The sequence below is a fragment of the Cervus canadensis genome, chromosome 21 (genome assembly GCF_019320065.1).
Source record: "Cervus canadensis isolate Bull #8, Minnesota chromosome 21, ASM1932006v1, whole genome shotgun sequence".
In the NCBI taxonomy this organism is placed as follows: Eukaryota; Metazoa; Chordata; class Mammalia; order Artiodactyla; family Cervidae; genus Cervus; species Cervus canadensis.
The window spans coordinates 53,732,098-53,750,440 of NC_057406.1; the positions used below are offsets into that span (position 1 = coordinate 53,732,098).

The 18,343-nt window shown below is 40.4% G+C and overlaps 1 protein-coding gene across 5 annotated transcripts in view; it reads left to right on the forward strand.

Annotated features, from left to right (window-relative positions):
• The first annotated feature begins 352 nt into the window (after positions 1-352).
• RIC8B (RIC8 guanine nucleotide exchange factor B) overlaps positions 353-18,343 on the forward strand; it is a 101,874-nt gene continuing 83,883 nt past the window's right edge. For 2 of the 5 annotated variants that reach the window (XR_006264115.1, XR_006264116.1), the window contains exons 1-2: positions 353-875; positions 9,251-9,298. Coding sequence is in view for 2 of the 5 variants with exons in the window: in XM_043440107.1 (XP_043296042.1) it covers positions 792-875; positions 9,251-9,298 (132 nt within the window). In the remaining 3 variants the exon portion in view is untranslated. The remainder of the gene's footprint in view (positions 876-9,250; positions 9,299-18,343) is intronic. The other 3 variants (XR_006264117.1, XM_043440107.1, XM_043440108.1) reach the window with 2 other exon arrangements.

Genomic DNA, 18,343 nt, shown 5'->3' on the forward strand with positions numbered 1-18,343 from the left:
ACAGTTCCCACCAAGGGGGTGCCAGTTTCCGCGGCTGTCAACCAGTCCGACCAGCCCGGGCTGGAGCAGGACAGTCAGCTCGGTAAGGAACAAAAAGGAGGCAGAGCCGACGTTTGGACCCTCCCCCTAACGGTCTCCGGGCCTCTGGCCTCAGGCGGCCGCTGGACTCCCGTTTCCGGCCTTTGCAGGACCACAGTTCCCAGCATACCTTTGGCGGGAAGTCTTTCCCGCTGGATGACTACGAGTCCCGACATGCCATTCGGCACTCCAGTAGATTAGATGGAAGAGTGGAATGACCCCGTCGCACGCAGGGAATTGTAGTTCATTTAGCTGGTGGCTCTTAGAGGGGCGGGGAAGAGCCGGGTCGCTCTCGTCAGCTGAGGAGAATGATTCATAGAGGAGGGTCAGGAGAGAACATCTCTGTCTGTGAAAGCCCACTTAAAAGGCTGGACTGTTCTCCGAGGGAGGGAGAGGCAGGGGAGCAAGCAGGGTCTCGTGCCTGACCCTCAACGTTAGGCCATCCGCCAGGCCTCTACCGAGTACTGGGCCTTGTCAGGGGTGGCGGCAAAGCGCCGGTTGCTGGGGGACCGGTGACGTCGCGGGGTGAAAGTTGAGGGGCGGTGACGTCGGGCCTGCCCGGGCGGAGGCTGGCGGGCTGGAGGCAGAGGGAGGGAGGGAAGGAGGGAAGGAAGGAAGCTGGGAAGAAGCGAGCGAGCGGGGGCGCGAGGCGTTTACCTGGAGGCAGCGGCTTGGGCGCGCAGAGCGGCCGCGGCTCCCCCGCACCTGCGGCCATGGATGAGGAGCGCGCCCTCTACATCGTCCGGGCCGGCGAGGCGGGGGCTATCGAGCGGGTCCTGAGGGATTACAGCGATAAGGTAAAGAGCCCTGGCCCCGGGCGTGCGGTGTAGCACCCTTGGGCCGCCCCCCCGGGCTTGCATATCGCATCCCTCCCAACCCCCCCCCCCCCCCTCACGCCGGGGATGCGCATTGCTCTCCCCCGAAAACGTTTCCGGCTTGGGCATGCGTGTTTGTGCCCCCAGCCTTTTCCATCCGTGCATCCTGTATCCCCCCTGCCCCCACCCTGGCGCCCACCACTCTGATTCCGGCCCAGCAGCTTGCTCCACGGTCCTCTTCCCAAGCGTGCAAGTCACACCCCCGGAATCCGTGAATGTCTGTCTGTGCCCTGTGCCCCACTCTTGGATGCAGAAATGCACGCGAGGCTTCCTCACCTGCATAGCATAAAAATACGTGTTTCTTTGCATAAACACGGCCTTTGACATGCTTAAGACGTATCGGCCACGATGGCAGTTCTTTATAGACGTACAGCACTGTACAGTTTTCAAGGCGTGATGTCTCATATATGGTCTAACTTGATTCTCAGAATATTTGTAGAGTAGATAGTATCAACCTTCCCATTTTCTAGATGAGAAAACCGAGGCACGAGGAACTGAAATCACGTCAAGGTCGTGGACCTACTGTGTTGTACCTGGGAGGAGACTAACTCCTAATGATACCTGTTATTTGTATCGCATTATCAGCTTTCCCATCCTTTATCTTATTTAATCTTGACAGCCGTCCTGTGAGGTTTTATCTGCGTTTTGCAATTGAGATTCTAGATCGGTTAAGTAACTTGCCCAAGGTCATACTTCTGAGCTGGGATTCCAACCTAGGTCTTCAAACCATTCATTATTCTTTCCACTTTACAACTCTACACTAAAAAGGTATCTTCTTTTATATCCCAGTCATTTCTCTGAATGTCTCTTCAAGAACCGTTAGTTCTCCATTACTTTTCCTTCCAGGAATTGTGCAAGCTCACTTCTAAAGGTGACATACCACACCTTTATTCTTCCATTTAGAAGACTACTTTGTAGAAATGACTGACTTTTGTGAAAACACACCCAGCACCATGTCACATCCTAGATATAACATCTTTCTTCCTTTCATTTGCTTCCATTCATAATTTCTGTGTTTGCTATGTGCCCACCACTGCACTAACCTATGCTTTGCATCACGGAGCTGCCAGTATGCCATTTCTGCCCTATGTGGAGAATATCCAAAAATCAGGCAACTTCACTCCCTTTTGATCTTCTCAACAATCCTGTGAGGAAAGTGACGGTATTCCCCGTTTCACAAATGAGAAAATTTAGAATGTTGTTGCCCTAAGTCCAAACAGTCATTGAGAGATGGGGCTGAGATTTGAATCTCGGTTTTCTGATTGCTCTTTTACAGTACTATGCTGCTTTCTTTGGGAGGCTGCATGGATTCAGTTATCCTCATATCTTAGCTTCTTCAGTCTCTGATATGCTTTATTGTTGCATATCTGCTTAACTTAGGAGAAATTAATTTAATGCACAGGTGTACATATTGTGGAGATTATGGTCGTCCCTTGGTATCTGCTGGGGATTTGTTCCAGGACCCTTTCCCTCCCTCGTGGATACCAAAATTCATGGATGCTCAAGTCCCTTATATAAAATTGCATGTTGTTGTTGCTTAGTTGCTCAGTCATGTCCAACTCTTTCGTGACCCCATGGACTATAGCCCACCAGGCTCTTCTGTCCATGGGATTTTCCAGGCACAAATACTGGGGTGGGTGCCATTTTCTTCTCCCAAAACAGGGATTGAACCCGCATCTTCTACATTGGCATGCAGATTCTTTACCACTGAGCCACCTGAGAAGCCCATAAAATGGCATGTGTGCTGTGTGCTCAGTCGCTCAGTCATGTCCAATTCCTTGCAGCCCCAAGGACTGTAGCCCACCAGGCTTCTCTGCCCATGGAATTTTCCAGGCAAGAAAACTGAAGTAGGTTGCCATTTCCTACTCCAGAGGATCTTCCTGACCCAGGGATCGAACCTGCGTCTCTTGTGTCTCCAGCATTGGCAGGCAGATTCTTTACCACTAACACCACCTGGGAATAACCTATTCACATCCTCCCTTATACTTTGAATCATCTCTGGATTGCTAATAATACAATGTAAATGCTATGTAAATAATTGTAAATACAATGTAAATACTATGTAGCTAGTTGCCCATTAATTCAACTTTTGCTTTTTGGAACTTTTCCAGTTTTGTTTTGTTTTGTTTTTTTCCTTCAAATACTTTTGATCCATGTTTGATAAATTCATGGATGTGGAACCTGCAGATATGGAGGCCCGACTGTATATTCATGCAACTTGATTTTTAATTGCTTTCCAAAAAAGACTTGAGGCAGCTACAAACAGATTTTCAAAAGAACAAAATGCAACAGAAAACTTGGCTGTTGTGTTGAATCACCTAGTGTTTATTTAGCGCTTATATCCCAGGTATCCAGCAATAAATAGAAATTTTCTTCTGTAGGAAGGGAGGAGGAAAAAACCTCTACCTGGATCTCATCACCTCCTTCAATATTTCTCCTTCTCTTCACGACTAAAGTAGTTAGAACTCCAGATTTGCTTCCTCCAGTTTATCTCTTCCTTTCCTTGGTCTCCCTCCAGGTTAGTTTCATTTACTACTCCTGGCCAAGTGCTATCAGAGCTTAAGTTCTGAACTTTCACTTTGGGAATGGTTTTAAAGTTGTAATGCCCAATGTGTATAGTTTTGGGGTGGTATGCTGGGGGCCAGCCTTAAGAATGCTGTGACTTGATGTGAACTGGGTCGGCCAACTCCTTCAGAAAAGAGCTTTCGTGTTTAATGCTGATTACAGTAGATCCAGAGAACAAAGAAAATAGCTGCGTTTCATGTTGGCAGTGGGGCTTTGCTCCTCAAGGGAAGAGACATTAGAGGCAGATGAAGAAGAAGGGGAAGTATAGTTGCAGTGGTCTGGCAATAAGAATGAGGAGGTCAAATTAATTGTCTCACTTCTGGGAAATGGAATCTGAAATTATAAAAATGTGCCTGGGTCTACCATGTGCCTCGTTTTCTTTATCTGGAAAAATGGATGAGAAATGTTTAGAATGAAGTGATTATGAGGCATTAAAGAGTCTAACCAAGAAGGGAAATGAAAGATTTAGAGAGGGAATGATTAGTTTGTTGTTCTCAAAAGGAGGCTCAAGTATTGTGGAAAGAAGGTTGAATTTGGAGTCAGATAAGTCTTGCTTCAGATCTGCCATATATTAGCTTCATGACTATGGCTAAGTTATTTTAAGCCTGAGTCTCAGTTTCCTTATCTGTAACATAGGGTTCCATCACCTAAGTTATTATGAGGTCTAAATTAACTGATGTATAATGCCAAATACTGTACAAGGCATTTAGGAGGCATTCCCTAATGATCAAGGTTCTCAAGAGGTCCTGTGGCCAGAGCACAGGTTCTGAAGCCAAATTGCCTGAACTCTGATCCCCAATTTACCATTCATGTGGTGTAGAACAAGGCACTTAACTTTACTGTCCCTCAGTTCTCTCATTTGCCAAACACAGATAATAATTGTACCTGCATCATACATTGTTGTCAGGATTAAATAAGTTATATGTATAAATCAGAACAGTGCCTGGCACTGAAGAAAAACCCATAGCTGTTAGTTCTAAACAAAAAAGTCAGGGATTAACCCTGTGGCATGGAGTTGACGTAGCCTGATTAAAAAAAAAAAATAGAGAATATACTTCAGTTTTTCTTTTTCCTTGACCCTTGGCACTTATTAATGGCTGGTAAAATACCTTGTACCCTGTTTAGAGCAACATTTACCTGTCTGGCTCCAGGTAACATCTAATTTCTACTGTGTTAAGGAGATTCTGATTTTCAAGCCTTCTTCTTTACTTCACTGATATTGTTATCTTGCGGAGAAGGAAGATCTATCTATCCCAGAAAAAAGGAAATTTGCCTGTTTCTCAAGGGCATAATGCAAATTGACTCAGTGTAGAAAAGTATTTTTTAAAAATAGGAAGAGTGGTTGCCCTTTTCCTCTCCTCTCAATTCCTCTGTTAGCATGTATTGAGTGCCATGTATCTTGTTCTTTTAACAGATTTAGTAGAGATATTGGTTGCCTTCATTATGATTATCAACAATAAACAGTGATCTGGGGCCTTGAGGTGCATAAAAGTATCTTAGTTCCTTGAATCCAGGATATTTGACCTAGAAGGAACCTCAAAGATCATTGGGTCCAATACTCTGAATTAATAGGAGAAGAAACTGGTGTAGCATCATCGTCAACTATGATGATAACTACAGAGGTGGTTTGTGGCCATAGAGGCCACCTGGGCATATGATTACCCCTTGGCAAGCTCCAGTAGAATTCCATTATGTAAGTATGACAAGTTTATGGCCAAATGAAAGGTAAAAGTTACTTAAGATACAGACAGGTAGGTAGGTCTCTGAGATGAGTCCTCATTAGAGAGGAAAACAGCACTGATAGTAGTGAGGTGTGTTTATGTGCTAGAAGAATCCAATTGATAGGGACCTGATTTGGAGACAGTTCTAGAAAAACAGCCTCCACATTTGAATAGGGTGTATAAACATCCTGGACCATGTAAGAGGACATTTTGTTTTACACTCTGAGGCTGAGTTCTGACTCTTTGGGTTCATCCTGAAGATTTCTGATGAGCACGTGTAGGGGCTGTCCCTTTGTTGTCCATGTTCTTATTTCCAGATTGGACTATATAATCTCAGTCACTGGGCTTTAGTTCTAGAAATAATCTCTGTTCTAAAACACAGCACCGCACACACACACGCACAGACAGACACCACTCCAGTTAGGCTGATTCCTTTGCATTGGTACTGTTTGAGTATATCTTTGGAAATCTGTGAAGTAAATCCTAGCTGTCTAGTGGATCAGTATTTGGCCAGATGCCTCACCATAGACTGTGCAGTAACAACAGTAGTGTCTGCTTATTGAACACCTGCAATGTGCAAGGTGCTATACACAAAGATAAGGAAACTCTTGACAGGTAGTAAAGTTGAATAACTTGACCAAGGTCACACTTTCAGTAAACAGTGGGACTGGGCTCAAACCAGTGCTTTCTGACTATTGAGCCTAGCCTATTCATGGGATGTGAAACCTGGTTGGCGGGGAGCCGGGGGGAGTCCTCAAGAGCTGGATGTGTTACTGAGCTGTTACTAACTTACTTGGTCTCTAAAGTTTTACTGTTCAGTTCATATTTGACTTGTTGCTCCTGTTCATCTGGAAATTAAGCATATAAAGAAGGTGACGTGGTTGACTGTTGGCCAGCAGTTCTAGAAAGGCATCTACAGCCAGAAATGCTGGATCCGCTTCCCTCTCAGCCTCAAAAAGGGGAGAGAAGAGTTGTGCTGTGCTGTGCTTAGTCCTCAGTCATGTCCGATGCTTTTCGACCCCGTGGACTGCAGCCCACCAGGCTCCTCTGTCCATGGGTTTTCTCCAGGCAGGAATACTGGAGTGGATTGCCATGCCTTCCTCTAGGGGATCTTCCCAGCCCAGGATTTGAACCCAGGTCTGCCTGCATTGCAGGCAGATTCTTTCCAGTCTGAGCCACCAGGGAAGCCCGGTAGAGAATAGGTTAGGTATGATCTAAGTTGAATAAGAGAAGCCTGCCTTAGAGAAGTCAACATCTTTGAATCCAAACAACCTTAGGGATCTGAGTTTCTGAATAGATTGGCATGTTATAAATTCAATTTATTGCCTCACACCACCAGTATATTTGCTAATTAAATTAAGTCCTCATGCTAGTTGGACAGGACTTTTGAAAGCTTTTCTTCCTCCCTTCCTTTTTCCCTTCTTTTCTTTCTTTTTTAATATTGTAGTTTTATCACAGGATCAACTTTACATTTAAAAGGCAAGAGAAAAATTAGTCCTTGGTACTATTCTAAATTATCACCTTAAAAGATTTAATTCTATGTAGAAACCTTTTAAAAAATATTTTCATAACTTAGTGAGGGTCTTTCTAAAACATGATTTGTTTTTCTGTTCCTTACCACAAATGCAAAAAACAAGTTTAGGAGGACTATTATATTGGCAACTAGGTATATTTATTCCAGATAATGTATGGAATTAATATTTCACATATGATGCAAAAATTAAGCTTTCTTAGTTCTAAATGCAATTATGTATTTTCATTTGTAGTGAACCTTTACTAGGCTTCAGTTTATAACCAACAGAACAATCTACTGATTCTTTATCTTTTATTCAGTGTTAGTTTTTACTAAACCTTGGGTCTGTAAATTTCTAAGTTAAAGCTTTTGTTCTTCCTTCCTTTTCTTCTTTCTTTTCTTGTTTGTTTATTAATTCATTTACCTGTTAATTTTTTTTCTTTTAATAATAAAAACAATATACCAACAAGTTTTGTCAAAGGAACCACTAGAAATTCCACCAACCCTGTACAGTTTTTATTTTTGCATTTTTAACACTCAAGCCTTTGTTTGAATGCATCCATCCATCCATTGATATAGGTACTGTCATCGTAGACGTACAATTTGATATTTTACTATTTTTACAGTTATTGTCATAAAATAATTTTCCATGTTGTTACAGAACTTTTTAGCCATCTTTAAAAAAACTGCAGTATGATAATGTTTCAGATGAATGCACAGTAATTTACTTACTCAGTCTCCTGTTGTTAGATATTCAGGTTGTCTCTTTTTTTCTTTTGTAACATTTGATAACACTGCAGTGAATATAATTTTTCTGCCCTTTGGGTGATTTCATTAGGATAAATTTCTAGGAGTAGATGTTCTGGGTCAAAGGATATGAATATTTTTATGGTTGCTATTATGTGTTGCCAAATCACTTTCGTTTTTTGAAGATGGTGTCAATTTATACTGCCTCCAGCAATATTACACTGTGGATTACTGAAGCCCATTTCTCAGAGAGCTTTATGTCCTCAGCCTTGTTCTCCTTTGATCTGGTCTGTAGGCTACTGCTCAAAATATTCTTCCAGAATAAGCTACTATTTACACCTCCTTCAGAGTCTTCCCCTGGTGGCCTGTCACCTTTATGTCAGTTCAGGTATAAATTTTTAAATCCAAACCCTCACCATCTGACATCCATTTTAATTGTTTTGCAAGCCATATGTGAGGCAGCTTCTCTTTAGGTTTCCTCAAATGGCCCTTCTCTATTACCTCTAAGTCTTCCCTCTGACCATTTTGTACTTCAGAACTGCTTCTCTGTCAACATTTCTCAATCTCATTTAATTTCAAAAATCGCTTCTTCTACAAAGCTGTCAATGCAGAACCACCTGTAGTGATAATATCTTTAGTACTTACTGTATTTAACTCCTGATGGGTTGCCAATAAATGTTTGTCAGTGTTGCCAATGAGAAATCCAAAGGAAAGGCAGAGAGATGTTCAGTAAAGGTTTTTTTTTTTTTAAAGGAAAACTTAGAGGATTCTTAAGCACACTTGGCTTTCTTGAATAAAACTTGAGAAGAGAATGAGGAACTTTATGCTCTATTTTTTGGGTTACTGCCACTCTCTGATGGTGGACAACTTACTCCATTCTCTGTTTCAGCTACAGAGAAAAAATAGTGTTGCCAGTCATTTCAGGAGAGTCGTGACCCTCCTTTTCTTTCAGTTATTTTTTTCTCAATATCATTGGCATCATCATCATTATCATCCTAATGCTAACTGAGTGTTTACTGTGTACTAGGCACTCAGATGGCACACTATATGCCTTAGCTGCTTTAACCCTCACAGCAGCTTTGTGAAGTAGGCACCCCTCTTTTCACATGAGAAATACAGTTACAATTTGTTACTTGCTTAACTAGTAAGTGGTGGAACCATGGTTTAAACTCTCATTCCTGCAGAATTACTGTCCTTCCCTATCTATGATTCTCTGATGATTTCTTAGTGCGTTTGATATAGTACAAGCTCCTGAACAACATTGGAAGATGCTTCCAAATCTCTGTCTAGTCTACTTTTCCATTCTTATCTTTCTCCACTCCTGTCATCCTCTAACATGTGTCCTGTGTTTCATTCCAACAGAGCTGCTTATTTCACAAATATATCATACCATTTCACACATGAGCCTTTGTTTCCGTCCCTAGAATGCTTTCATTTGCCTCCTGGCAAACTCCTATTCATCCCTCAAGGTCCAGCTCAAATGCTTTATGCAAAGCATTCCAGATTTCCCTGGGTGGTTTGTGGCTTGGTACTCTGTTCTTTTCTGTATATATTTTTGCTTTAGTCTTTTTGTACTGCTTTATAGTTATTTGCTTACTTTATAAAGTAAGTTATATTCTTACTTTAGTAAGAATATTGAGGTGATTTGGGAAGACAACTTTTTTTTATAGACATCAGATATTTTTTAACATAGCCAAAATGAAAAATCTGTATATTTAAAATGACATTGTTTCCCTTTTTTCCCTCTTCAGCATAGGGCTACTTTCAAATTTGAATCAACAGATGAAGATAAAAGAAAGGTAAGCCTTGGTCTTACTTTGTGTGGTGTGTGTGTCTGTATGTATTTTCATTCACGGCTTTATAACAGTGGACTTGGTTTCATTTGATGGGTTAGTTTTCAGTTTCCCTTGAGTTTGGTTTTTAGGAACTCTGAGAAGAAAGACAAGTGCCAGGTTTAGTATGAATTACACACAACACCCTCCTGCTCCATCCCCATAGGACCATTACACTTGCATAAATCAGGGGAATGGGAAGGGTTCAGAGGGGACCCTCCCCCGTATCGTCTCCTCTCCAGAGATTGGCTTTGTTTGGTGGCAGGGTTGCAGGCTGCCAAAAATTGCTAATATTATAAAGCCAAGCTTGACTTTGAGTTAAGTTTTGGGGAAACAGCTATTGATCCTACTGTGCCTCAACCACATATTGTTCTCTGTGCTGGCAGCTTTTTTTGTAGCTAGCAATCATCTTGGTCACTGACTTCACGGGTAAAGAGGAAAACGGGATCAAGAGGCTCATCACTAGAGGAGTTACTATAAGAGAGGGTGCATCAGAGATTGGATCATGAAATGTCACATTGGCCTGTTGGGGTAGCTTGTGGTTGCTTTATTTAGTTGATTAGAACATGATGTTCAAGGAGAAGCTCACCAGTTCAGGCTCAGTGTTTCCTGGGCCCTGTACTTCTATCCTTGGCCTTACAAACAGTAAGACCAGGTGAGAGAGCATGACTGAATCTGTGTAAACCCATGATTGCGGCTGGAAAAATAGCTTAAGTCCAGTGCTTTGCTGGTAATGGTTTGATCATACCTTGAAATCATCCCTCTCTTCACATCTACTCCCATATTTAATGACAACATTCTACTCATTTTGCCTCTTAAGATTTCTCCCTGCATTCCCTCTTTAATCCCAGCCCTTGTTCATACGTTCATCTGGACTACTGTACCAGTTTCCTAACTGTTCATTCTTTTTCCAGTTATGCGCCCTTCAGTCCATTGTCCTTAATTCTATAACAGCAATCTGATTGTGTCACTCCCAACCTTGAGTGACTTTCTTTGTCTATAGGATAAAGTTCAAGCTTCTTATCATGACCTCGATGCTCAGTGATCTGAAGTTTGCCTGCTTTTGCAGCCTGTTGCTTACTTCTGTCCCTTGTAATTTATGCTCTAGCAACATGAAATGTTTCCAGTTACAAACACATACATCCCTTCTGTTTCCTACTTCCTATTGTTGCATGTGGTGTTTGCTGCCTGGAATGCCCTCTTGTATATTTCTTCACCCTTTCACCTGTTTAATTCCTACTCAGCTCTAGGAGCTTCTCCTTCAGGAAACCTCCTCTGGCGTTCCTATTTGGGTGAAGTGCCCCTTTTCAGTATCCCTATAAAATTTTATATAAATCTCTAATCCTATGCTTATTATTTGTTTCTTAATTTTATATGTGTGTGTGTGTGTTTCTCATTGTTAGACTCTGTGAACTCCCTGAAGACTGATGCTATGATAATATTTATCTTTATATCCTCGGCATCTAGAATGCCCAGCACAGAACAGGTACTTGAAAAGTTATATTGAATGAGTGACAAGGAGTATAAACTTTGGAAGTTAAAGATTTACTCTGATTTTCTTTTGCATTTAAACAATGTAAACAAGACTAGAATCCCTTTTAGAACAGGGTTCTCAGCCAGGGATGTGCTGTTTGGGGAGCTTTTTCAACAGGCCTGCTCAGGCCCCATCACTGTCTATTGAGTCAGAATTTGGGGGATGGAATCCAGGCATGTGCATTTTGATAAATGGTCTTCAGGAAATAAGTACATTACTCACTTGGTGGGAGTAGAAAATAACACAAGTCCCTGTGGAATAGAAGCTAGTTATATCTATCAAAATTACAGATGCATTTTGCCCTTTGACCAAGCAATGTCACTTTTAGATCTCTTCTGTAGATAGATTGAAATAAAGTAAGCAGAGTTACTCATTGAAGCATTGTACATAATAGCAGATGATTGGAAACAATAAAGCCTCCAGGAATCAGGGAATATTTGTAGAAACTTACAGAGATTTGCATAATGGAATACTGCACTGTGTTCAAAGAGAGAGGGAGAGGGAGGAGAGAGACTATTATGTGCTAATGGGAGAGATGGTCAAGTGAGAAGAAAAAAGAAGCCAGGTGTTAAAAAAAAAGAATATATACGTTTTTTAGGTATTCAGGCTAGGAAGGCAGCTGCTGTTTAGTTTAGTTGAGAGAATCCATACTATATCCATAGATTTGTGGTACCTTGTGGATCTGACACTAGAATCTTTGACAGTGCTTTCACTAGTCAAAGTAAATGCATACAGAGATTTCCCTCCCTCCATACGGCTTTCAGTTAAGGGAAGAAAAATTCCTACACAGTTGCTAGTAAAGCATGTTTATTTCCTGTAGGTTAGTAGCAAAACTTAACATTATCAAGGTATTGTCTTTTACTGCCTTTTAGATTTTTGGTGACTATAACTACTGTACTGGTGTTAATTTTGGTTTAGTATATAAATTGCTGCTTCCTGGGAGGTCTGATATAAACAGATGTCATTAGGGACCTAGCTAGGTAATCTTCATTAATGTAAAAACATTGGCAAACAAAACTATTTCAGTCTCCAAAGGTTAAAACCATTAGTGACTCTTTCATGCCTAAGGCCCATAAAGACTTTGAAATCAAAATTATTGGACTTCTCTAAAGGATCTGTATCCTAACAGCTTTTTAAGTTCTCGGTGTAGAGAGACATAGAATAATAGGCATGTCTCCACATTAAACCCAATCTTAAAATAGGAGGAACTCAAATTACCATCCAATTTGCTTTCCTGCTCTAGTTCTCTTTTTCTCTTTGCTAAACATGTCTCTGAAGCCTTCTACCAGTTTGTTGGTAACAGCATCACCCCTTTCCATAAACTACAGGTGCTGTTGCTCTGAAAAACACACCTCTCTTATGTAAAACCTTATGACAACCAATAAGTAGATGTAAGGGAACAGAGCCTTTCAAAAAATAAAACTTGATTATGTGAACTTTCTAGGAATTGGTTATAAAGTATGATCCTTAGACCTAATTCCTAACATTTGTGTAGCATTTTACATTTTTATAAGGATTTGCTTTTCAATAGTAAAGTAGTAATGATATAAGTATGGAAAGACTATTGCCATACCAATTTTATGGGTAAGAAAACTGAGGCTCATGTTAATGACAACTTGCTAACACTCACGTCACTAGTAAGTGGTGGAGCCTCACGCGGAGAACAGATTTTCTTGCTATTATGTGCAGCTCCTCACTGCTTAGTGCTCCATGGCTCCCACTCATTATCACTTGAGGTATGTTTCAGAAGGTCTGAAATTATGACTCAGTACCTTGTTTTATCTCTTATACCTTGAGACACCATTTAGGCAACTAGACTAGACTTAAATAGGAAAATATCAAAGGAAATTACCAACTGCTGCTGCTGCTGCTAAGTCGCTTCAGTCGTGTCTGTGCGACCCCATAGATGGAAGCCCACTAGGCTCCCCCGTCCCTGGGATTCTCCAGGCAAGAACAGTGGAGTGGGTTGCCATTTCCTTCTCCAATTAGGAGTGCTTAAATTTTTCCAGAGAAGTAAAGACAGACACATTTCTGATGTTTGTGCATAGAATGCAAATAATTCCAGGTGCATGTGGCTCATGATATATTTGGGTGTAAGCACCTGTGATTACTGAAGCATTTACTTTACATCTTCTCTACCTAAATAGATGGTTATGACTATATACCAACACATAAACAAATGTATCATGCAAATATGTAGGATGGAGGAAGGTATGATGAATAATCTGAAATTTTACACCTTAAGGAAATGAAAACTCTTATATTGGTTTATGAAACACAGCTGATCTCAAGGCCAATAAAGAGAACTAATTGCAATAAATATTGAAAAATACCTATCGTAAAATGATTAAAAGAATTGCAGCTCTTTCACCTGTAAGAATACTACCATATCAAATGCAAAAAACTTCAGTTGTTGTCTGAGATAAACTTTTAGGTATTTAGTTATTTTCCTGAAAAGAATCAAGTTAAAAATAGTTAAATTTCAAACATTTATTTCATTAGCTTCAAACTGACATAGGTAAGTTCATATATCTGTAAAGGTATAGGGTAGTTACTGAGATGAGAACTCTTTGAGGACAAAAATTCTAACTTACTTTTCTTTGTACTTTTAGTCCTTGGCACTGCATGTGGCACAAAATAAGCACCTACAATACGTATTCGTTAAATGAATAAAGGGGATTGGGGATTGAGTGGAGACCAGAATTCTTATGACTTGTACATATGGTTTGGTTTTGAGTTTGATGTTTTCTTAAGTAGGCAGTAGATTCCCAAGCACTTTTCATACTGTTGTTTACTGAAAATGCAGAATACAAAAATATTCATACAGTGGGATCACAACCATGTAAAACTAATAAAAAGTATACAAAGAAAAATGTCTATAAGGAAATTCACTAAATAATGGCTTTGTATTATCACTGTGGATGATATTTTCATTTCTCTTTTTTATATTTTAAACTTTTTCATTACAGTAGATCAGGTATAAGAATATGATGATAATATATGTGATAATATATTCTTTCAGAGTTATGTGATTCGGGATGTAAGCAAAGACCAATATGTTTTTTAATCATTTATTCTCTCTAAAATTGGCCCTTTGTGATTATCTTACATACTCCTTTTGGGGGAACATAAAAGTGTTATTAGGTTTGGAGATAGTATCCCTTGTGGAGCTGGTTTATGGAGTGAAATAAATTTATTTGAACACAAAAGTCCATTCTACCGCTTGAAATATTTCTTCTTCTTTCCACAAAGTTGGATGTACTTGGCATATTAGTGGAGATCTCTGTAGTCCACAAATATTTTTTCAGTAATTCCTGTGTGCCAGGTCCTGTGTTAGGCCTTGGTTCCTAAGTTGGCTATTTTCCTATGGTGTTTGGTTTGGCATTTCTCAGCTACAGATGCATACTGAGGGTTGTCATTGTGGACTATAGAAAATGAATGGGTAATTTTCCATATTAGAGTCCCCCAAGGAAAATGTGCCAAGATAGAACCATTAGTCGTATACTGTGAGTCCATGCTTAGGGATAGCTTGAGGCATGAAGGCTTGTTCTAAAAGCCTTTTACATTTAGCATAGTTGTTTGAAATTGTTAAACTCCAATTTTCACCAAAACAAAATGAGCTTTGTGTGTCTTGCAAATTTGACTCAAATTTTATTTGATGTCTTCACTTTGGGGAATACCTTGATATATGATGCAAGTTCGGTTCTCATTTAGAAACCAATAACTTTAAAGATAATCATTTTTAACATCTTGATTTCTTTAAAACACACAAACACACATATTACCAAATACATTCTAAAACTTTTATTTTTAAAGTTTCTATCCAGCTGGATCTGGCATAAAACTTGACCAGAAGGGCTGAATTATATCATAGGCCAGGATGAATGCCTCACAGTAGTTCATAAGTAAAATAATTTAGACTTCATTCCAGACTCCATTTTTTATTTTAGATGTGTTGCCAAGGTATTGAAGGACTAAATGCAGGGAGAAAGAACAGAACAGCCTTCTGATTTAGTAAGCCTTAGATGTGATAGTCCATACATGATCTCTGTATGGATCACTTTCTGCCTGGGAATGTTAAGAGTAGTATCTCTAATTTGTACTTTAGAGTTTCAGATCCTTTTTCTCATATAAAAAACTCAGCAAGAAGTTCTGCTTCCGGCCATGCCAGTGTGAGAGCTTTATGAACCTGCTCCTCAATGAAACTGGTTATTTAAACAGCAACAACAACAGCCATTTAAATTATCTGGAAATAGTCCTAAAAGCATGGAGTCAATGAAGGAACACGTATTCAGGAAAATATACTGAGAGTCAGAAAAGTGAAAGTCTGTGGTATTTGAACTGAGACCTGCTCCCTTACTTCCCACTGTCAGTGGAGTGAGATGGAAACGCTTCTCCAAACTGAGATCAAATTGCCAACATCCCTTGGATCATAGAAAAAGCAAGGGAATTCCAGAAAAACATCTATAAAATGTTTTTATAATATTTTCTAAATGTTATAAAATAATTCTGCTTCATTGACTATGCTAAAGCCTTTGACTCTGTGGATCACAACAAACTGTGGAAAATTCTTAAAGAGATGGAAATACCAGACCACCATACCTGCTTCCTCAGAAATCTGTTTGCAGGTCAAGAAGCAACAGTTAGAACTGGACATAGAAATAGAGACTGGTTCAAAATTGGGAAAGGAGTGTGTCAAGGCTGTATATTGTCACTCTGCTTATTTAACTTCTATGCAGAGTACATCATGCAAAATGCAGAGCCAGATGAATCACAAGCTAAAATCAAGATTGCTGAGAGAAATATCAACAACCTCAGATAAGCAGATAATATCACTCTAATGGCAGAAAGCAAAGAAGAACTAAAGAGCCTCTTGATGAGGATGAAAGAAGAGAATGAAAAAGCTGGCTTAAAACAGCATTCAAAAAAGTAAGATCATGGCATCTGGTCCATCACTTCATGGCAAATTGATGGGGAAAAAGTAGAGACAGTGGCGGATTTTATTTTCTTGGCTTCCAAACTCACTGTTTGGATGGTGACTGCAGCCACGAAATTAACATTTGTTCCTTGGAAGAAAAGCTATGAACATCCTAGGCAGCTTATTAAAAAACAGAGAGACATCACTTTGCCAACAAAGGTCTGTATAGTCAAAACTGTCATTTTTCCAGTAGTCATGTATGGATGTGAGAGTTGGACCATAAAGAAGGCTGACGATCGAGGAATTGATGCTTTCCAGTTGTGCTGGAGAAGACTCTTGAGAGTCTCTTGGACAGCAGGGAGATCAAACCAGTCAATCCTAAAGGAAATCAACCCTGAATATTCATTGGAAGGATAATGCCGAAGCTCCAATACTTTGGCCACCTGATGCGAAGTGCTGACTCATTGGAAAAGACTCTGATGCTGGGAAAGATTGAGGGCAGGAGGAGAAGGGGACGACAGAGAATGAGATGAGATGGTTGGATGTCATCACTGACTCGATGGACATGAGTTTGAGTAAGCTCTGGGAGATGGTGAAGGACAGGGAAGCCTGGAGTGCTGCAGTCCGTGAGGTTGCAAAGAGTTGGACATGACTTAGTGACTGAACAACAGCAAACTGATAGAGCCAAGATCAGAGCTCCTGCTTTCCTCAGTCCTCAGTTGGAAGGCTCACTAACCAGTAGGGACAGGGGTAAGGCCAGCATTCCTCATCCTGCCCCAGCCACATGTCATTGAGACAAAATTCTGGGTGAGTTATAGCTGAGAGATGGGGTCTCTCTTCTTTCACTCAATCTCCACTTGTGGATCATGGGCTCTACCTTGAGTAAGGCAACATTGAAAATATTGGGGTATCAATTGCCCTTGCCCTGGCTGGTGGGACAAACAGATTCCACCTTGGAAGGCAAATTGAGGAGTTTCGGGCCTGCTACTCCCCTGTCTCCTCCAGTTGAACTCTCAAGGAGGTGTCACCTAGAAAGAAGCATGCTGTTGTCTCTGCCCTCAGCATCAGAACCAAGGTTCAGGAATTTTGCCAAGAGAAACAAGCAGACCTTATAACCGAAAGCTCTGAATCTCTCCCCAGAGGGACCAACTTTTTGCAACAGTGTAAAGTTCCTGCCTGAAGGTACCGGTTGTGGTGAAAGGAGAAGGAGTTGGGAGACTGACATATTGATTGGAGTTATAGGGCTAACCAGAAGTCTAGCTAGTTTGCTAGAAAGGAAGGAGGAAAGACAGCTGGGAGGAACCTTCCTGTAATTAGAACAAATCTTAAATATGTACCTCAGGAACTATCTCTTCAAAGGAGCTGTAATAAATTGGTTCAGTCTGTAGAGCAATTTGTGCCCCAGGACATTGTTGAAGACAATAGATCAATCATTCTGCAGTTAGTGGAGCTTAACAGCTGGGTGTGGTCAGGGAAGAGAAAGTCAAAGAGAGGCCTGCCAAAGCCACTGTCATCCCAGGATGACTGTAGCACACAAAAGGGTGAGTCCCAAGAGGAGCTACATCTGTAGGGAGGAGGAGGAAAATATACTCAACTGAAATAATTCATCCAGTCACTGAGCAAATAAGAAAAATAACAATAGCAAATCTCGGATGACATAAGCAATACCCAGTGTTGATGTATTATCTAAAATGTCCGGCTTCAAAAAACAAAACAAAGCTATGTGAAGAAACAGGAAAGAATGACCTATACACTGGGGGAAAGGCAGGCAGTGGAAACTGCCTGTGAGAACAACCAGAGGGTGGATTTAACAGACAGACTTCAACATATTCAGTATAAATATATTCGGAAGGGACTTCCTTGGTGGTCCAGTGGTTAAGACTGTGCTTTCACTTGAGGGGGCTTGAGTTTGATCCCTGGTTGGGGGAAGTTCTGCATGCTGTGTGGTGTGGCCAAAAAGAAAAAAAAAAAAATTCAGAAAAGTAAAGGAAACCATAATTAAAGAAGTAATACAAAATTTGATGACATCACAACAAATGAAGAATACCAATACAAAGATAGAAATGATTAAAAAGAAAAGAACCAAATGGAAAGTTTGGAAGTGAAAAGTACAATAATGGGAAAAAGATCACTAAAGAGGCCCAGTGTTGGGTTCAAACTGTCAGAAGAAAGAATGAGCAAATATGAAGATAAATCAATAGTGTATACAAGGTAAAGAACAGAGAAAAAAGAATAATGAAAATGAGTGCCTCAGAGAAATATGAGATGATGTTAATGTAGCAACATACATATAATTGGAGTACCAGAAGGAGAGGAGAGAGAAAAGGGAAGAAAAAATATTTGAAGAAATGTCTAAAAACGAACTAAACTTACAGGAAAACAACTTACATATCCAGGAAGCTCAATAATGTCTGAGTTAGAATAACCTCAAAAAGATCCATAGACACATCACAATAAAAATGCTAAAACTCAAACACAATGAGAAAATTTTGAAAGTAGCAAAAGAAAAATGGATCATCACTTACAAAATAGTCTCAATGAGATACACAGCTGACTCCTC